Source organism: Lepisma saccharinum, chromosome 2 (assembly GCF_977018435.1).
Source record: "Lepisma saccharinum chromosome 2, izLepSacc3.1, whole genome shotgun sequence".
Lineage (NCBI taxonomy): Eukaryota > Metazoa > Arthropoda > Insecta > Zygentoma > Lepismatidae > Lepisma > Lepisma saccharinum.
Window position 1 is genome coordinate 50,507,710 of NC_139230.1, and position 16,962 is coordinate 50,524,671.

A 16,962-nucleotide genomic window follows, 5' to 3' on the forward strand; every position below is an offset into this window, starting at 1 on the left:
GTATTTATGTTTTTGATGTCTCATTTTCTTATACTTTACATTGTAAAATTTACACATAAGATTGCCTACAATTAGGCATTGTATGATACATACAGCTTATGAACTGGCATCTGGAAGGAAATAAATATCATATCGTATTACTTACCTTGGCAAACGTATGACGTCGGCGATTCCCCTGGATGGATCCTGCTCAGAATCACGACAACTCTTTGAGATTTCCCAGGTTTCAGCTTTTGGAAGTTGGTTATGGTAACCAGATCAAGTCTCCTCTCTTGCTGTAAAACAAACCGGAACAGAATTTTAGCATTTAGGGTGTGTGAAGGCTAGGGGAGTGGGAAGAGACAAGAAATCTCTGGAATGATAGAAGCTGAAACCTAAGCCAGGCCGCTGCTGTTGCTATCTTGCATGCTTCGGTTCCGAGCAGATCAACGTTCTGGATTCCAGCGTAGGATAAATCACGGTTATCATCCTACTGTGCTTTGCAGCTCACGCTGGGGGTGGTGTGGGTAAGGGGGGGAGGGGGCAAGAGTAGGCAATTGCGAGTGTGGCGGTAACTCACCTGATGCACCACTCAATAAGTAGCCTCGAACAACATTCACGTGGCAAGTTACAAATTGCAGGTGAGTGGGACAGGATTCGTGACATTTTGGGAGACAAATGCCTATCACGGACATTGTATTTACAAAGAACTCTGCGGCAGACAAAGAACGTAATTTGCTCTCGTTGTGGAACAGGAGGATCAAGCGAAAGTGAAATCTCATTGTTCTGGTATCGGGCTATTTTGCATCCTACCAATGTTTGTCACCGGTGCTAGCGTTTTGCACTTGTATGAAGAAGGCATTAGAATTTAGTAAAGTTCAAAGGTATTGTCGTAAAGTGCACTGAAAATGAGGGGAAAGATATACCTGCTGTGCGCATAATTTACACTCTTCCTTTGAAAGTATCAAACCTGAAAATGGGGGAACCTAATTGTTGTAAAGAATACAAATACACGATATTTGAATGATTACATGCTACAGACTTTTATCATCACAATATCAAAGAAGTTGACTTACTTTCTCGCTCTAATCAATTCTCCATTTCTTAATGAATACACAACTTGTACAGTCGCGGACATTTCTGAGTTTTAACGCTGCCATTGAAAATCCCGTGCCTACACCATTTCTTTTTTATTGCCTTTGAGGTGGAGAGCTTATAATCAGCATGTGTATTCTCAGTAATTTTCTTTCTCATGATATTCGTAATTTACATCCAATAATATGCATTTTGGTGCCTCCATGCATACAATAGGCACACATGACTTCTGTCGAACACAGAATCAAACCTGCTAGTTTCACAACTCAAGATTAGCTGAAAACAGTCAATCTCTTTGTGTAGTGGTTAGTAAAGTGAGCTACAAAATTAAGGGTTATAGGTTGGAATACTGGGCATAAACGTTATTGGAGTATCTTGGAGTATTGGTTATTAATTACATTTGAGCAAAGTAGAAAAACGACCTAAAATATTGAAATACACATCCTTTCCAGTTTGCGAGAATCCACATAATTTTCCACTACATACGCCATATATCAGACATCATTTCGCAACTATATTGTTCAAGTTACTTTGTCACGAATATTTTTGAAAGACTATTACAGCATTTCTATGGTCGCCTCGATGACCGAGTACGTTGAGCGAAGATTGCAGATTCGACTCTCATTCCGTGTATGTGTTCCTTCATCAATTATGTATATTCCGCATTCATCATCATCGTTGTGATTAGCCTAAATAGACTGAAATCAACGTAAAATACAAATAAAAACATATACAGCATTTCTGTCTCGACATATTCAGACATCTTCGTTCGTGGTCACCATACAGAGAATTCTCACTTGAAATCTCCTTTCCCTCGCGTGCATTTCACTAGCCGAATCATAGTAGCACTTCGTGCAGTCAGTCAGACGGGCGATTCGTACCAGCACTCTTCCTGCGTTCGCTTCAAATAGGATTTACTGGTGAGACACACACATCCTTAACGTGATCTTCTCTCCCCCTTCCTCGCGGATGGACGTGACTCACCTTGTTAGCCTCTTGGGAGATTTTCTTCTGATGATGCAGACGGTCATAGCAAGAGACCCTTCCCCACTACCGGGATTACTAGTGCCCGTAGCATCTGATCAGGAAATGAAGTCCGTCAACGGCGAGTTATATTGTGCAGCATTTGCCAGTGTTCCTTGCAATGCTCGATTTCTACTTCCGATGCCAGCACAAAACAACCAATTCACATTTCAGAAACGTAATGTTCTGTGACATTTGCTTCGCATGAGTGTTAGTGTGTATGAAAGATTTGAATGCTTTTTTACCCATTCTACATGTTCTGGTTTCCCTTTACACATCTAGCCTTTTTGGTTTTGCATATTTAACATAAAAATCTTTGTAGCAATGCGTTAAAAGAAATTTCAGGAATCAATTTATTTCATTGTAAATGAACTGTAATAATGGTGGTATATTTTCTGCGAGATTTTCGTATATTGGATACCATTTCCCTTTGGAGATGCGATTTTTTTACTTAGTTAAGCAAGGTGATTGTCGTTTCTTTTATCGGCAACTGTTGCTGATGTATGTTCTTAAGGGGGGCTGTTAACGAAACAAATGTTTATACACGTTGTTGAAGCCTTGAAACTCGTGTATTTCTTTGTTTTGGGTAAAACTTTATTCATTTTATGAATGGAACATTAATGTTTTTACATTGCACATTTAAACTGATTAGCCCAGACGATTGATGGAAGGATAAACAATAAATAGCGCACCATCTGTGGCCAGTGGTTTACACATTTCGTACGTTCGAATTTTGGGTAAGGCTTGGATAGTACGCGTGCCCGTCCTTTCAATAGTTCATCACCCATCCTCATAAACAACGAACATCCATGCCTACTCGGTGCCCGAGTGGTCAACTTTTGATCTCGCCACTAAAGTTTCACCGTTCGAATCCAGGCCTAAGTTCGACGATGACGTAACCTTCATGAATTGCATCTTCTAATCACTCATTGTCATCGTTCCGATTAGTCAAAAGTGTCAGAAAAGGGACGCTAAATAACAAATATACAAGTAAATACAAGAACAAACTTCCATTCTCGACTGAGAAATCGAACCAAGGACACCTTTCGTCCATTGTGTGAGTTTTTCGAGAGTTCACAAAGAAGTTTCTTGCATCTAATACCGACCAGAGAGTGAAATTTCCTCTACTCATCATCATCATCATGCTAGGTGACGTTGAAAAGAAACGAAAAAGATAAGTTAAACAACACTGTTCTCGTATTGACACCAAAATGCTGTAGGGTGCGAGGATGTTTACAATTTAGTTCTGAAACTGTTATAACTAAATAAATATTATGACATATATGAATGACTTGCTTCTTTATTCATCCGTTAAAAAAATAAAAATTCTGATCTCGTCTAAATATATATATATATATATATATATATATATATATATTTAGCTTATTTAGTTATTTTACCTCGCTTTAGGCCAATCGCGACGATGGAGATAAATAGTGATAAGATGAGATGATGAAGGAAGAATCACAAACATAAGTAGACGACACAACACGAGCCCCACAGATAATTATACTGGCTGTGAGTCCAGACGCCAGAGCCTCGCTAGTCTGCAACATGCAGTACGGGGAGTACTACGTAGAAGGGTGGTTGACGTTTCGGTGTCTGACTGACCCACCCCTTACACCCCAATATTTATTTTACTTGCGTGAAAAATGAAATGGAGCTGTGAATACGAACACAACATATTCACCACAAAATAGCGATTCAAAGAGACTGAATCAATCATTATTACACAGATTGGGACATTACAAGGTACGTATATTGCCACCAAAAATATGAATTTAAGTTACGCTAAATACCACCAAAACTTGGGCAACTACAGGAACGAAACGAATCAGTTCATGAACCACTTTGTTCAATACGGCTCTGTATGACTAATTAGCAGTAATTAAGAATTGAAAATGTGCGATAATGCAATATTGAACAGCGCAAAAAGTGCTTAAAATCTGCACCTGCTGCTATTATCGACATTGCGATATAACTACCACTGTCACAATATTTTACTGAAAAGTGCCGCTGTGTGACGTAAAATCCTATTGTGAGTGGTCTCCTTCTATAAAATACAGCCCGACGCTCCCGGGGTTATTCCACCGGGAGAGGGAGCCTGGTGAAAGCCCCCAGCCGGATAATGACACATGGTCAAACGCCGACCGGAGATCCGCTCGTAAAAGCGTTTAAAACGACATGACAACTTCTCATAAATGCAGCGTTACGAGCAAAGGATCGCTGTTTGATTGCTTGCATACGGTGATCATGTCTTTTCTGAAAAGGGCGGAAAAGTTAAAAAGGAAAATATTCAGTCGTTTAACAAGTGCGGTCAGTGAAGGCAATTGTGTGCGTGTGCGCCACTGGTTATTTTAGTGTGATGTATTTTAATAGTTGAGTGAATAGATAATCATAATTTGAGAACAATATAGTGATATTTGAGCGTTTAGTTTCTCATAAAATCAGAATCAATGGTCGAACCCGTTGCATGGTCCAATCATGTTGTATCTTTCGGGTTCGAGTCCTGACATGTTCCTCGTCCTGACATAGTCGTTTCATAAATTAAATCTAAGCGCCATTCATCCTCATCATAATAATAAGCCAAAAGTGACAGAAAAGCGAGAAAAAAGAAAAAATAGAAATACAAAAAATATATAAATTGTGTGACGTCCCTCTAAATAACCTTTAGTATAGCTGCAATCACTTACTGCTATAGATGGCTAGATAATTTTAATATAACTATGAGAACAATTATCCGCCCTTCTCTGCCGCTATGCGCGTCCTTATTCTATAGATAGTTGGGACAGAGTATATTAATTGTACGAATTTGAACCTCTCGATTGGCTCCAGTTATCGTGGGTCACAATAGTAGCGACTTGTCTCTCTTTCGACCCTTATCTCTCCTAAGCTACAAAGTGGGTATTAAACACTTTCTGCGCAAGTGATGACCTAAAATTGCTAAAAAATTTTCTTAATTTACGAAATGGAGCCTAGAGTAATAGAAACAGATTTTGAAGCTCCCGCAAGGCAAAAATAAAATCGAGATTTTGTCCGGCATTTTGAAATGTTTGACCGATTTCGATCAAATGTATTTGCAGAGTAACTCTTCAAAGTATCTGCAACCAAATAAAAATTTCATCAGCTTTAACATCACAACAGTTATCGTAGCTAGAATGTATGGGAATTTACCTCTCCTAAACTATGCACTATATTTTTAAAATTCTATAGGGTATATTTTGCACAATAAACACCCTAAAAGTGCTGCGTTTAGTATCTTACATTCAGAAAATTTATTATGGATAGAATTTTGAAGAAAATGTATAGATTGATTGATTGAATTGCTTTATTTTACTTAGCTCTTTGTGCCATTTTTTGGCTAATTTAGAAGATAAGGATGAGTGATGATATGATGAAATTGATGAATGGACACTCACAAATATCCATGCCTAGGCCAGGTTTCGAACCAGGGACTCCTGGCGTCTTAGCGCGATGTGCTAACCTCTCTGCCACTGGGGCCAGAGAAGAAAATGCATAGTTCGGCACAGTTCGTAATATAGTGAAAATTACTATTTCGTCCGCAACCTTGAAACTCGCCGTCCGATTTTGCTCAAATGCAATACCGTTCATTTGTTTCTAAGGTGTGTGTTGTTGAAAGAATTTCAGCATAAGGTAAGAAAAATTATTCAGTTACCTTTTTGGGGACCACCCTGTACGTGTATACCATGACCATTTTGAACGGAGGGTATATTCGTGTTCTGCACATCGAGAAAAAATCACGAAACCCGGTCCACGGTAGAGATTATAACATGAATGTTTGTGCAATAATACATATAAATTGGAAATACACTAATAACAGTTGCTTCATATCACAACTTACCTAAAGCGTCAGTGTAAAGTTTAGTTTTTAACACTATCTGGAATGTGACCTTAGATATTGTTTTGTCCAGTTGTAACACTGTAATGACAGTTAAATTCGCCATAGTTCAATACCAGTAAACAGAAATACAGAAAATAAAATTTGATTGTACAAGCACAGGAAGAAGGTTGCAGAAGGTCCACCGGCACCAGAATAGAGCATCGTGAATAGTCGAACATCAAAACAAAATTGAATTGGTTCTTCCCCTATCACTAGAGGGCAATGGAAATTCAGACTTGCAGAACTGCTAGATACACGCGTCGAGGAATGTAATGCATGCATGCTTCGAGAGTAGCGATAAAATAAAAATTACATTCACAGAAAGGGGAATATCGTGTCTCCGAACAATGAGTGCGGGAAGACTCATGGACCCCTACAATTCAATCACAACAGGATTACGATCAATGTAATGCATGGCTGACTCCTGACCTCCATTGGGGAAACTCCGCAGTTGCACGGCAGTAACGAAAAAGGTATTCCTGAAGCAGAATAGCCGATATGTCGCCTCTAACAATAACCTAGCAAGATGAAAAGAAAATGGGAAGCTAGGCAAAGGGAGAGCAACAGCAATTTATATTTCTTTGTTTTCAGCTGCATCTTTCGTACACCAGATTTGAATTCGGTCACACAAGCCTGAGATTAGAAGAGTCATATAAAGCAATTTGCGAAATAAATATTTCTGTTGCCGACTCGCGGTCTGACCTTCATTCTCTAACCGTGGCATGTATGCCGTGAATTTTTCAGTTAATTATTGGGTTAAAATATTAAGTTCAGTGAATAAATAATTATTAATTATAATTATACAGCATTCTGAGAGCACTAAATATACAGTGCATTTCACGGTCAAGTCCCCGTGGAGCGGCTGCTAGCGCGCAAGGCAGTGAGAGCGCGTCTGGCGGCAAACTGGATGCAACATCCGCGTAACTGTACTACTGTATATGAATGATGAATGATTAAACAATGATGTCTCTGATCAAACTATGCCATCTTAAAATCATTTGTAATTGTAAATCGGTTAGTTTACACTGATTGTTATGTATATCTCTTTACGGTAATGGTTGCAGATGTGTGTGAAGAAGGAAGAGCCAAAAGATCCGGATTTCTCGTTATAAAATCTCGCCAAAATATAGCACCAAAATTTGAATCTTGCCACAAAATTTAGACAAAAATGTAAACCCTCTTCACCTAAATAAATTAAATATAATAAAGTAACGAAGTAAAACAAAAACAGAAGTCAGACAACTTAAAATTTTCCGGAAATTGAACCTGCATTCTTCTTCACAGAGGGAAATTTCCCTCCATGTGGCAACGCTGTCTCTGCCAAGCGCGGCACAGAAAGCAGGAAGGAACAAGCGGTGTTCTCTTGCGATCGCTGTTTGCAACGGTGGAACTGACCTGACCACGCAGGCCACGTGACTTTAAGTAGCCACCAGCCCACTTCTTCTTCGGCTCCCTCGCCCTCCCCGCGTACAATCGGGGAGAAAACCCAGTTGTCAGATGGGTGCGATGGAGCGCGATCAGTGACGTACATGAACCAGACTTTAAGTTATTTAAATAATTTACTTAAATTCTGGTTCAGAAGCTTGTTCTAACAGATTTCATAATACTTGTATGTAATAACCTATTACCTATATATTGAAGCTGAACGTATGAAGATATGTGTGATAAAAAAAGTCCTCCCCTGTGCTTAGCACCACGCCATGAAGGCGTATAGGGGGTGTGGGAGTAACGCCCCACACTTTCTTGATCCGGTCATGAGTGGGGGTGATGTGATAATCTGATAAATGTTGGTTTACTAGCAGCAAACACGGTAACATGTATATACATATATACATAGAGAGAGGGTTGTACGTACATGTAGTCGTATACGTCCATATAGTTGCAACAAATTAAGAGTGCGGAATTTTGAATGGACGGGTGAAAGAACCAAAACATGCCTTAAATAGGATTTGAATTCAGAAACACTAGTCTCAGATCAATTTTTACTTATCCGATATACCATTTTAAAAAGTTTTTTATGAAAACACTTTTTCAAATTTCAATGATGAATACATCTTGGAAAATTGTTTAAAGTAAGCGATGGTAACTTGAAATGTCTCTTCAACATTGCACACTACTAAAAAATTGTTGTCAAACTTGTCACACACCATTTTTATGCCTTCATTGTTCTCAATAGCATGAGCTACGTTGCATATATTTACATTCCTCTAGAGCCAATTGTATTTTCATCAATTGATGCCAAACTCCGCTGACATTCACAATCTCAGTAATTGAAATTTCCCCAGTGAGTGATCGCATTGTGATTATGGCATATGAAGGCCCATATGAAGAGATTGAATTACATTATCCGGTGAGTTACAATCAAGAGTAGACTCGCACCACCACTTCCGGTCAAAATTGGAAATTGTTTATTCAGAATTGAGTTGAAGACAAAAGCGGAGGGAAACTAGTTAGTCTGCTATAACCAGCCCGCGAATTCTTGACATTTAGAACGATTTGATCTCTGTACACCACAGGAGGTGCCACAAAATCATGGTTAAATTTAAAACCCAAAGTATTTTACATCGTCCAGTTATGGACCTAACGATAAGAGTTCTACAAGGGTCCATGTCCTTTTTCATATTAACAACTAGAACAGAAAAAGTAACACCTGATATGAAAGTATATTTTGAAATATCGTAAATTGAAATGATTGGGCTTCCTGCATGGGAAAAATTTTGTCGGCAATGCATTCCGACAGAAAGCTATGAGCAATAAAAGAATCTGGCCAAAAGGGAATGTGACATTTGGAAAATGAGGAATCGTGTTACGTTTACGAGTGAAACTGTTGTACGTTAAAGGGAATGGGGAGCGCATTTTTTATAAATTATCTTCACTTCTTTATTTGATATCAATAATGAATTTGATAATGTTGTTTGTCTATTTCAAACACATTGCATTGCAACAAAATAAAAGTTCATTTGGATCATACATTCATGAACATAATTATGCAAGCAAATCAACTGTCAGAATTAAACATTTTATGCTCAAAATTAAACTATTGATTAGAGTCATGTACAGGATGGCCATAAAGTCCCGTTGCCCCTATGCAAGTAATAATTAGCACATATTTTTTTTTCTGTTTTTAGATCATAGAAACTAAACATTGGTCGATACTTCCAATTACACTACTGAAGAACGTGTTATTGCTAGTAGGTGGGTACATTAAAGAAATCTAACAGGAAAGACGATTGCAGAAGTACGCATTGACTTCCTGGAGAGTTTTCAACGGGATCCTTCACCGATACAAAACACTTCCGTGTTGGGAATATAACCTTTTCACATGAAGGGTACAGGACAAGGAAAGAAGGGAAAAAATGCAGACTCGTCAACAATGCTACAACAAAATCGCATAGAACTTTGTGATGAGAATGGTGGTGCACACACTCAGCCTTTAGGTAATTAATAGTTTATTCACAGAAGGGTATATTTAATTCATTTTTAAGTTGTCAATGAATACTACTAAATGTTGTTGCTACTATTGTTTGCTTATTATGGGGGTAACGAGACTTTGTGGTTATCCTGTATATAACACATGTGCTCGACTACAGGGCCAAAAATGGAACGCCAAGTGCTCGTTTTCATACAATGTTTTTTTTTTGGGAACACGGCAAATTTTAACCTAAACTGCTCTCTGGCTATATAGGCGGCAAAAAAGTAGGCAAATTATATATTGTTAATTTTGTATTTCATATTTTATTTTATTTTAACGAATGAAATTGAGCTGATGTTTAAGCAGTTGTTATCATCTGCTATCTCAAATTTTAATTTCATTTATGACCATCACTCACATCGCAAAGAAAGCAAGTGACTCGTATAATGAAGTCGTCTACTATTACCTTTGATGGAAAATTGTAGGTAGCTAATTGCAGTAGAAGAGAGATAAATTATTACATCACTACGTCACAAGGTGAATCACATCCCCAAATCTCAGACATAGTTTAAAGAAGTCATGCTTCTGTGGAGAGTATTAAACGATAGAAAGATAGAAATCTTCATAAACAGTGACTAACTAAAATAACTAACTCCCTAGCCTTCTTAAACCCGAAGGTTCATGGCAGCAGCAACACAGGCCTTCCATCTTTCCCTATCTTGAGCAAGTTCTATATACTCTTTTCCATCTCTACCGATTTCCTTTAGGTCCATCTCAACGTTGTCCCTCCATCTTCGTCTTGGCCTTCCTACAGGTCTCTTACCATCAGGTTTCCCAACAAGAATCCTGTAAACTCCTCTTTCCTCTCCCATTCGTGCCACATGGCCTGCCCACCTAAGTCTTCTTGATTTAATTATTCTAATAATATCTGGACATGAATACAAGTTCTTATTATTTTCTTAAAATTTAAGATAAATTTTAATTTCTCATAAACAGTGAAATAATTTATATTTCTCAGAAACTTTTAAATGTAGAAAAATGGATACTATTTAAAATGACCAATATAAACCCAAAACTGATGTCCTAAGGAATATCAGCACATGTACAAACTTCGGAAACAAGTGACCCAAAGAACTAATCGGATTATTTTTATTCGAACAGATCCAGAGCTAGTGTACCTAGAAGGAAAATTATACATAAATCAGAAGAACAAGAAGGTGATATTAACATTTGCATAGGAGCATGGATTTTAAGTACAAACTTTTGGAACAAGGTGTTGTCTACTGATAAGAATAAATTCAACATTTTCCATGGTGATGGCAGAATTTTGGTGTGGAAGAGATCCAACTCTGAGCTTGAGCTTCAGAACCAAGACTTAGTTTAACATAGAGGCAGTGGTGTAACGGTTAGAGGTGTGTTGGAGCCCCACATGTCATACAACTAGAAAGTATGGATAGAATGGTGAGTATACTGTGAAAAGTTTGCAAAAGAGTGATGATAATTGGGGTGTTTGAAATTACTCTTACTTCCAACAGGATAACAACCCAAAAGTATACAATTGGTTGAGTGTGTGAGGAGTATATCACATTCCTCACACACTCAAAGCTGCATCATGTCATTAGACCTTAAAACCACAGATAATGTTAGGAGTCGACAGAAAATTAGAATGTAAAACATGATATAACAAAGAAGTAATATTGCAATAGCGATATATATCAACAATATTATTCATAACACAGGAATTCATACTAAATAATGAACTACGGTATTTTTAAAAGTAAATTTATGTTCATATATATATATATATATATATATATATATATATTTATGAGAAAATTCCAGATACAGCACAGGTAACCATTTTACACTGAAATTGTCATCAATGAAAACGCAATAATAATAATAATAATAAGCAAAAGATTGCACTATTTGATATTTTTTACAAACATTTCTTCTAATAGAAGACCGAAAGGCAAACTCGGAGGAAAATATATCAATTCTTGATGGGAGGTCATTGTATTGTGTGGCAAGTCTGTAAAAGAAGGATTTTTTTTGAATATGTAGTCTAGGTTTCTTAGTATAAAATAATCTTGTGTTGCGAGTTGTGCGCATAGTACTCGAAAGTGGAATTCCTCAAGGAGTGAGTTGCAGCGAATTTTGCCATTAACAATCTTGTATAGATAACTGAAATTATTCTTCAAACGTCGCTGACAAGCAGTTTGTAGGTTTAGAAAAGACGAGATATACGGAGATGAAAAATTGCGTAATAAGGGATTCCTGTATCGATCTATAGCAAGGACGAAGTGAAAAATTTAATCGATTCTAGAAAGTTGAGTGGAACACGCCATGGACCAGACAGGATTAGTTGTTTTTGTTTATTTAGTGTTGTAAGTCCACTTTATGCACAGTAAGGCTAATAGGGACTGGACCTACAATTTAAGGTGGAATCCGAACCACTATGTGCCTAGACCGAGTATCGAACCCGGGACCCCTAGATTACAAGGCGACGGCGCTACCACTGCGCAATCGGGGAGGCCCCGGACCAGACAGGAGAGCAGTATTCTATTATTGGGGAAATGAATGATTTGAAGTATAAGGTATGGGCTGAGATGTCAGTAATTTTAGTGAAACGATACAATAAACCTAAGAGACGCATGGCCTTTTTTTGTTGTGCCTGTTATATGTTCTTCAAATGTGAGCTTTTGGTCGAAAACAATGCCTAGGTCTTTGTGAGAGGATACTGCTTGGATGTTATTGCAGACACGGAATAAGATGACTTTAACAGGTTCTTCTTGAGAGAGATGGTGAGAGTATATATATAAGGTGTCTCAAACATAATAGCGCAAACTGGCACAGGTGAAAGTACACGATAATAGAAGAAAAAAATCTCAGTAAACATGGATCTACAAACGAACCGTTTTCGAGATAATCACAAATGTGTGATTACAAGCCGCCACTGACTCCATTGTTTGTAGACGTCGTCCTAGTTGGTAAAATGCTAATAATGTGTTCGAATGTGTGGGTACAAGCCGTCACTGACTTCAGTGTTTGTAAACGTCGTCCTAGTTGGTAAAATACCAATAATACAGTATGAAAAATCAGGAGATTTCATTGCTTTTATTGAACATTCTATTTACTTTGACAAGGAATACAACACTACTTTACTATGTTCTACGTTACAATTACTGTACACTCGTACCTGTTAAAGGAGGTGTTCAAAGTGTCGTCCTTCCATCTGGATGCAATACTATACTGTACTCGATTCCGCATTGAGTTTTGAATTGTTTCGAACACCCCCGGATCATTTCGGAATTGGACACAAGCATGTACAATTCTCTGTTCCAGTTCTTCAGCCGTGTCAACGGGAGTGTTGTACACTACGCTTTTGAGGTGACCCCAGACACAAAAATCCAAAGGATTTATGTAGATCCGGTGACCTTGGTGGCCACGGTACAGGCCCGCCTCGACATATCCATCTTTGATGGTATCTGCGTGTGAGATGTCGTCTCACAGCAGCAGCAAAATGTACCGGTGCTCCATCATGCATGTACCGCATACTCTGACGTGGATCAAGGGGAACATCTTCAAGCAACCGTGGAAGATCATGCCGCAAAAACCAAATTTACCTAGGTCCATTGAGGAAGAATGTGTGGTCCAATGAGACGATCAAATGGTACCCCTAACCATACATTCGCACACATTATTAGCATTTTACCAACTAGGACGAACAATGAAGTCAGTGGCGGCTTGTAATCACACATTCGCGATTATCTCGTAAACGGCTCGTTTGCAGTCCCACGTTTACTGAGACTTTTTTGCTTCTATTATCGTGTACTTTCACCTGCGTCAGTTTGCGCTATTACTTATGAGGCACCCAAAAAATATATATATTGTCTAGTTAAAGTGACAATTGACAGTGAGTGTATTGTCATTTGGTTTTCTACAATTAATATCTGGTTTATATCTTTTGAAAGTAAATCATTAACAGAGTTGTATTTCTTATTGTTTTCTTACCAGTAGACATAAATAATTTACACTTACGGCCACATTTTATGAATATTTACATCACTTCATAATTACATTTACATTTAAAAAAAAAACTAACGTGCACAAATAATATTTTGATTCTGTTATGGATAGTTATTACAGTGCAGCCAAGAAGGAACAGAAGTCATGCATGCGGATTTGGTGCTAAAAATGCACATGTTTTCGAGTTATGTGGGTGTTGGTTTGATTGTGATGTCGACTCGAAGTATTGCAATAAGTGAAGTACTGGATAACTGCAAGTGTATCGAAGGTTAGCCACTTAGTTGCAGGGGAGTTTTTTTTCTCGGTCATTCGGATAGCAGTTTCATTTGGACAGATTCTGGAAGCCTCAAGAACAACGCCTCCCACACGCCGCGTGGCTCGGTAGCGCACTACCTCTCGGTGGCTACGCAAAACCTGCTGACAGGCGAAATCCATCTCAATCCTACATGGTTGCCGGCCAATTCACCGTCAAGAATGGCCGATAAAAGTACCAAATGTTCAACGTCTAATCAAAAAGCTGACATTTCCAGAAATATTTTGTAGTGAGTTCAACGAATACGATGTGATTGGATAGAGTGGTTAGAAGAAAAGAAGATTGGCCACAGAAAATTATCACTGAAGTATTTTCAAGTATTTCGCAATGAAAAGTGTTGACGAAATTTTCTAACTCGGTAAATAGGAAGTAGACCTACAACCTTGGTGACAATGAAGTTCGACCAGAAAGGAATACGTGATTAAATGCACAGAGGCATAGGCGGTGGAATGGGTGACCCGCAGAAGTGACGCATGTGTGTAAGAGGAGGCGTGTGAGCAGGCAAGAATCGTGATCCCAGCATGTTGCACCCAAGGTCACGTAAAGAACGAAAACGGGGAACAATACGCGTGGCATTGAACTTCGACCAGGCACCAGACCCATACGGAAATTCCAGATAGTGGCGCATTCGACGGAAGCATGACGTCACGGACACGATAAGGGAGTCCGCCGTATATAAGCGCATGCTGTGCACCGAGGAACCGCAGTGCATCGTCACCATGGCCAGGGGCAAACCTATTGACAACACCGTGAGGAGAAGAGTGGTGGAGTTGCAACGGGATGGACTCAGTGAACGGGAAATAGGGCGCCAACTGAACTTACCCAAGTCAACCGTCCACTGCATCGTCAAACACCACCAAAATGCGGGTACTACAGAGCTAGGTGAGGCCCCCGGTCGAAAACGCCCCCTGAGCGTGCGTGACCTACGGATATTTAGGCGCTATATCCAGACCAACAATCATGTTCCTGTGGCCGAATTACGACTGTGGACTCGAGAACGCTTTCACATTGAAGCGTCAACCAGAACCATTCGCCGTTACCTACAGCGATGCGGTTACCGAGTGTACAAGGCGAAACGTAAACCCTTCCTTTCCATGTTAAACAAAGGCAATCGACTACGGTGGGCACGAATGTACCGGGGATGGACATTTCGGCAGTGGAACAGGGTTTTGTGGACGGACGAATCCATTTTCAATGTTGTGTACGGGAAAATACGGAAAACAGTCATTTGTCGGAAGGAGGAACAGAATGAATCAAAATGTTATGCACGTCGGGTACAGAAACCTGCGTCAGGGATGGTATGGGGATGCATGACGGCATCTGGGGTTGGCCCACTACACGTCTGTGAGGGCACTGAGAATGCACACGCCTATACACGCATACTGGAGCGGCATCTTCCCACAGTGCGAAGGCACCTGTTCCACAGGCGGCGTCTCATCTTTCAACACGACAATGCCAGGCCTCATACAGCGCGGATGACAAGAGAATGGTTGACTCGCCATCACGTGCGAACTCTGCCATGGCCACCATCGAGTCCCGACCTCTCGCCCATTGAGAATGTGTGGCGTGTTCTTAAGCGACGTGTGCAACAGAGGGGACCCACGACAGTGGCTGCTCTTATCGCCTGCCTGCAGGAGGAATGGCACCGCATCGATGTGGAATATCTTGAACGACTCGTCCGCAGCATGCCCCGACGCATTGCCACAGTTATTCGCCGACGGGGCGGCGTCACACCATGGTAAACAGGATCCCCTCTAACAGTGGTCGAACTTCAATGTCACATGTAGATGGACGAAAATGTTTTATTTTGTGTGGACACCATACATTGCTGCGTTGCAGCGGAAATTTATGTTTTCCTTTGTTCCATGTAGCCTGCTGAATAAAATATGTTCAGCATATGCATGTGTTCTCCTTCTTTCACAACGCACTCCTATATTTGTGACTGGTCGAACTTCATTGTCACTAAGGTTGTACATCGAACGTTAGAATCTAGAAATCTCATACGATATTAGTAGTGTACTAAGGTATAGGTTACAGTAAACTTTCCATCGGCTGTCTTATAGATCCTTAAAAAACTGGTATTGCACCCTTGTCAACTTTATATTGCATTCCGTGTAAAATGCCATGAAGAAAATTTTTATTCTTATGGGTAAATTTAACCTTAACATAAAGTGTTCAACATCGATCTGTCCTTTGCATGGACAATGAGTACAGATAATTTTTCGGTTACATAAAATCAATCTGGTTTCATCAAAGTTCCACATTAGAGGCAACGTTTTCTTATGATAAGTCATATATCTTGGACAACCTTAGAAATTGTGTTGTTTTTTTCAATGATTGAGTGAGCGCAATAGAAGGTAATTTACTTCTGGGAAGAACAAAATATCCAGATTCCGATATTGGTATAGTAAAGAGACCAAACTAATTCTAAAGAACGGAAATAATGTTTGGACCCTGTGGAGACAAATCCCTAACGTCCACACACTTAAAGAAAAATAGTAAAAACTTATCTGAATGGGACTACAGCATTTAGTGATAACAGTAAGTTCATAACACTTACTTAATCGAAGAAATTCTCCAGAACATGATGGTTACTCTCAAGCGAAATGTTACAGTACCATTCTATAAGTACGTAACGAAAGAATTCCATTTGTGCAATATCACGAACAACTTGGAGTCATTTTTGACAGCAAACGAAACTTCGTCCACCACCTAATAAGCAAATATTACAACATAAAGAGAATATTTCAACTAATAATATATCCCATGTGTGCAAATATGTCAATGCAATCTTCAAATACACGATCTTTCTATCTGCCGTGAAGTTTCAGGTTAGTTATTTCCATTGAGAATCATGAATGTTGAACACTTTTCCATTGATTCAATTTAAATTTACGATAAGTCAGCACTCGTGTTTATACACCCAGTTTTCATTATTCGATGAAAACCCATTATTTAAAGTACCACATTTCCAGATCCATGCTCAATGTAGCAACAGCATACATAACTTCTCTTAACCAAAAGCTCAAAAACTATTCTTGATAAGATTCGAACTCTCTAAGATGAATTAAATGATCCTCCAGGCTTCCATCTCTCCAAACTTTCACGGCGGACAATATAAATCAACTACGAGACTTCAAAACATTGGTTTTATTGTTGTTATTATTATTATATGCATATACTTGTATTTTACTTAAGTTCAAATGATTG

The 16,962-nt window shown here is 39.0% G+C and overlaps 1 protein-coding gene across 3 annotated transcripts in view; it reads right to left on the reverse strand.

Moving 5' to 3' along the window:
* The window catches only part of LOC145984028 (cytosolic carboxypeptidase 6), a 1,364,216-nt gene that overhangs the window by 526,392 nt on the left and 820,862 nt on the right, over positions 1-16,962 (reverse strand). For all 3 annotated transcript variants that reach the window (XM_083117345.1, XM_083117347.1, XM_083117346.1), the window contains one exon: positions 146-275. In XM_083117345.1, coding sequence (XP_082973471.1) covers positions 146-275 — 130 coding nt within the window. The remainder of the gene's footprint in view (positions 1-145; positions 276-16,962) is intronic.